The 2,242-nt window shown below is 46.3% G+C and overlaps 1 gene segment (V, D, J or C); it reads right to left on the reverse strand.

Moving 5' to 3' along the window:
• Positions 1 to 1,036: 1,036 nt before the first annotated feature.
• On the reverse strand, positions 1,037 to 1,347 carry LOC115942787 (immunoglobulin heavy variable 3-30-3-like; the record flags this gene model as incomplete). The annotated part of the segment is given in 1 exon segment: positions 1,037 to 1,347. A coding segment is annotated over 1 exon segment (311 nt), but the record flags the coding sequence as incomplete, so codon positions are not given.
• Positions 1,348 to 2,242: the final 895 nt, after the last annotated feature.

Raw genomic sequence — 2,242 nt, forward strand, 5'->3', positions numbered from 1 at the left:
GATTATTCTTCTAAATTTCCAAGGATTCGTATCATTTTCTACTTAGAATGGCCATTTCTCTCCTTTGTTCTTGCCATTTTCACGTGTGTATATTCGAATTAGTCATCACAGGGTATCTTTTGATTATTGCCTGTTAGCTCCTTGACCTTCATTCCTCACTCTTCTCTTCCTGCCTCACAGATGGAAACTCTAACAAGAATACACCAGTTCTCCCTCCTTTGATGCAAGGTGGGAGACTGACTCCACATAAACCCCTCCCATGAGCAGGACCCCATCCCCACCACTGACCCACAGCACACACCCTGAGCCAGTGTCCTTTCTTGGCTGCATCCAAGCAGTTATGACTTGAGGAGAGGCCTGCCGTGGTCTCAACAGACAAGATGGTAAAGGGGATGAAAGTTTTATGTTCTCATATTTGTGTGTTTGTGTGTGTGTGTGGTATGATCAACAGACTCTACATCCACACCATGTCCTGGTGGGGTTCCCTCTGTTCCCCACGCTGCCACTAACATTGTTGTGAACATGGTTTAAGACAGTGAGCCCCAGCAGGGATCTTTGTTCTCTGGCTTTGGATTGTTGACACCACTGTAGCCCCATATCCAGAGGGCACTTCTTACAAGCTTGCACACTGAGCTGGATTCTCCTATGATACACAGTTGAGTGCAGCTGGGACTCTTGAAAGTATTCAGGCCATCTGCATGGAGATATTTGTAATTCATTCATATTTAGGTCCAGGAACAAGCAAGTGCAAGTGACACTGAGTTTTGCACTTGCTAGTATAGGAGTTCTTCAACTTTTTATTTATGTCAGGGAATGAATAGGTAGCACAGAACTATGTGTGCAGAGAAGCTCCCTGGGGGAAACAGCTATAATTAGAGAGGAAGCCCCGGATCCTGAGAGGAAACCTCCCGTATCCTCCAAATGCATCTGCTCTTGGGGCTTAAGGACAGAAATGGGGAGTAGTGTGCACCCCCTGGTGACCAGATCCCCTTCTACAGTGAGGTTTGTGTCTGGGCTCACACTGACTTCCCCTCACTGTGTCCTTCGCACAGTAATACACGGCCGTGTCCTCTGCTCTCAGGCTGTTCATCTGCAGATACAGTGTGTTCTTGACGTTGTCTCTGGAGATGGTGAATTGGCCCTTCACAGAGTCTGCGTATCTTTTGCTACTTCCATTATAGCTAATAACTGCGACCCACTGCAGCCCCTTCCCTGGAGCCTGGCGAACCCAGCTCATGCAATAGCTACTGAAGGTGAATCCAGAGGCTGCACAGGAGAGTCTCAGGGACCCGCCAGGCTTCACCAGGTCTCCCCCAGACTCCACCAGCTGCACCTCACACTGGACACCTGCAGACACAAAACATCTTGGTCAGGAAACTGTCACACACCCGCTGTTTCTCTCACTCATATCCACTCACATACTCTAGAGACTCATGTCTCTTGTTCTTTTGTGAATTACCTTTAAAAATAGCAACAAAGAAAACCCAATGAAACACAAACTCCATGGTGAGTTGTCTGTGTTCTTCCTGATTTTGAACAGGAACACCTGGGAATCCCAAGACTGGGGCTCCTCTCCCAGCTGCAGGTTTAGTGTTGCGAAGTTTTAATCAGCAGAGGGAGGGACATATTTGCATGTCCTCTGACTAAATAGCCAACCTGTGATCTATGCTCCCACAGAGGGCAGTGACCAGAGCAGGTGTGACTGCCTTTGATTTGTTGCTATTGAGAGAATTTGGGAAAATATGTTTTTTATTATATGATTTTCCTGATCACAGACTTAGCCTCCATGTGCTACCTTTTTTTCCCACATGCACAGAAATCTTTAGGTGTAGATTTCATGTGACACCATTAAGATATAGGAACATATACCCAGAATTTTAGAGGATTTGTGAGGTGTCCAAGAGCACGTATGGGGTAAGAGTGACCCCAGTATATGTTCTGTGCTCCTCCCACAGGAGGAATTAGTCATCACAATCTATCCTTTGATTATTGCCTATTACCTTCTTAACCTTCATCCCTCCCTCTTCTCACACCCCACACATGGGAAATCTAAGAAGAACCCCTGTGTTCTCCCTCCTTTGATGAGGGTAAGAGATTGACTTCACTCATGAACCTCCCATGAGTGAAAGTGATACATTTTTATACTCTCTCTCTCTCTCGTGTGTGTGTGTGTGAGAGAGAGAGAGATTGAGAGAGAGAGAGAGAGACCATCAGAGTCCACATTCACACATTCACACAATGT

The sequence above is a fragment of the Leptonychotes weddellii genome, unplaced genomic scaffold (genome assembly GCF_054177405.1).
Source record: "Leptonychotes weddellii isolate Sample4059 unplaced genomic scaffold, ASM5417740v2 HiC_scaffold_23150, whole genome shotgun sequence".
NCBI classification, from domain to species: Eukaryota; Metazoa; Chordata; class Mammalia; order Carnivora; family Phocidae; genus Leptonychotes; species Leptonychotes weddellii.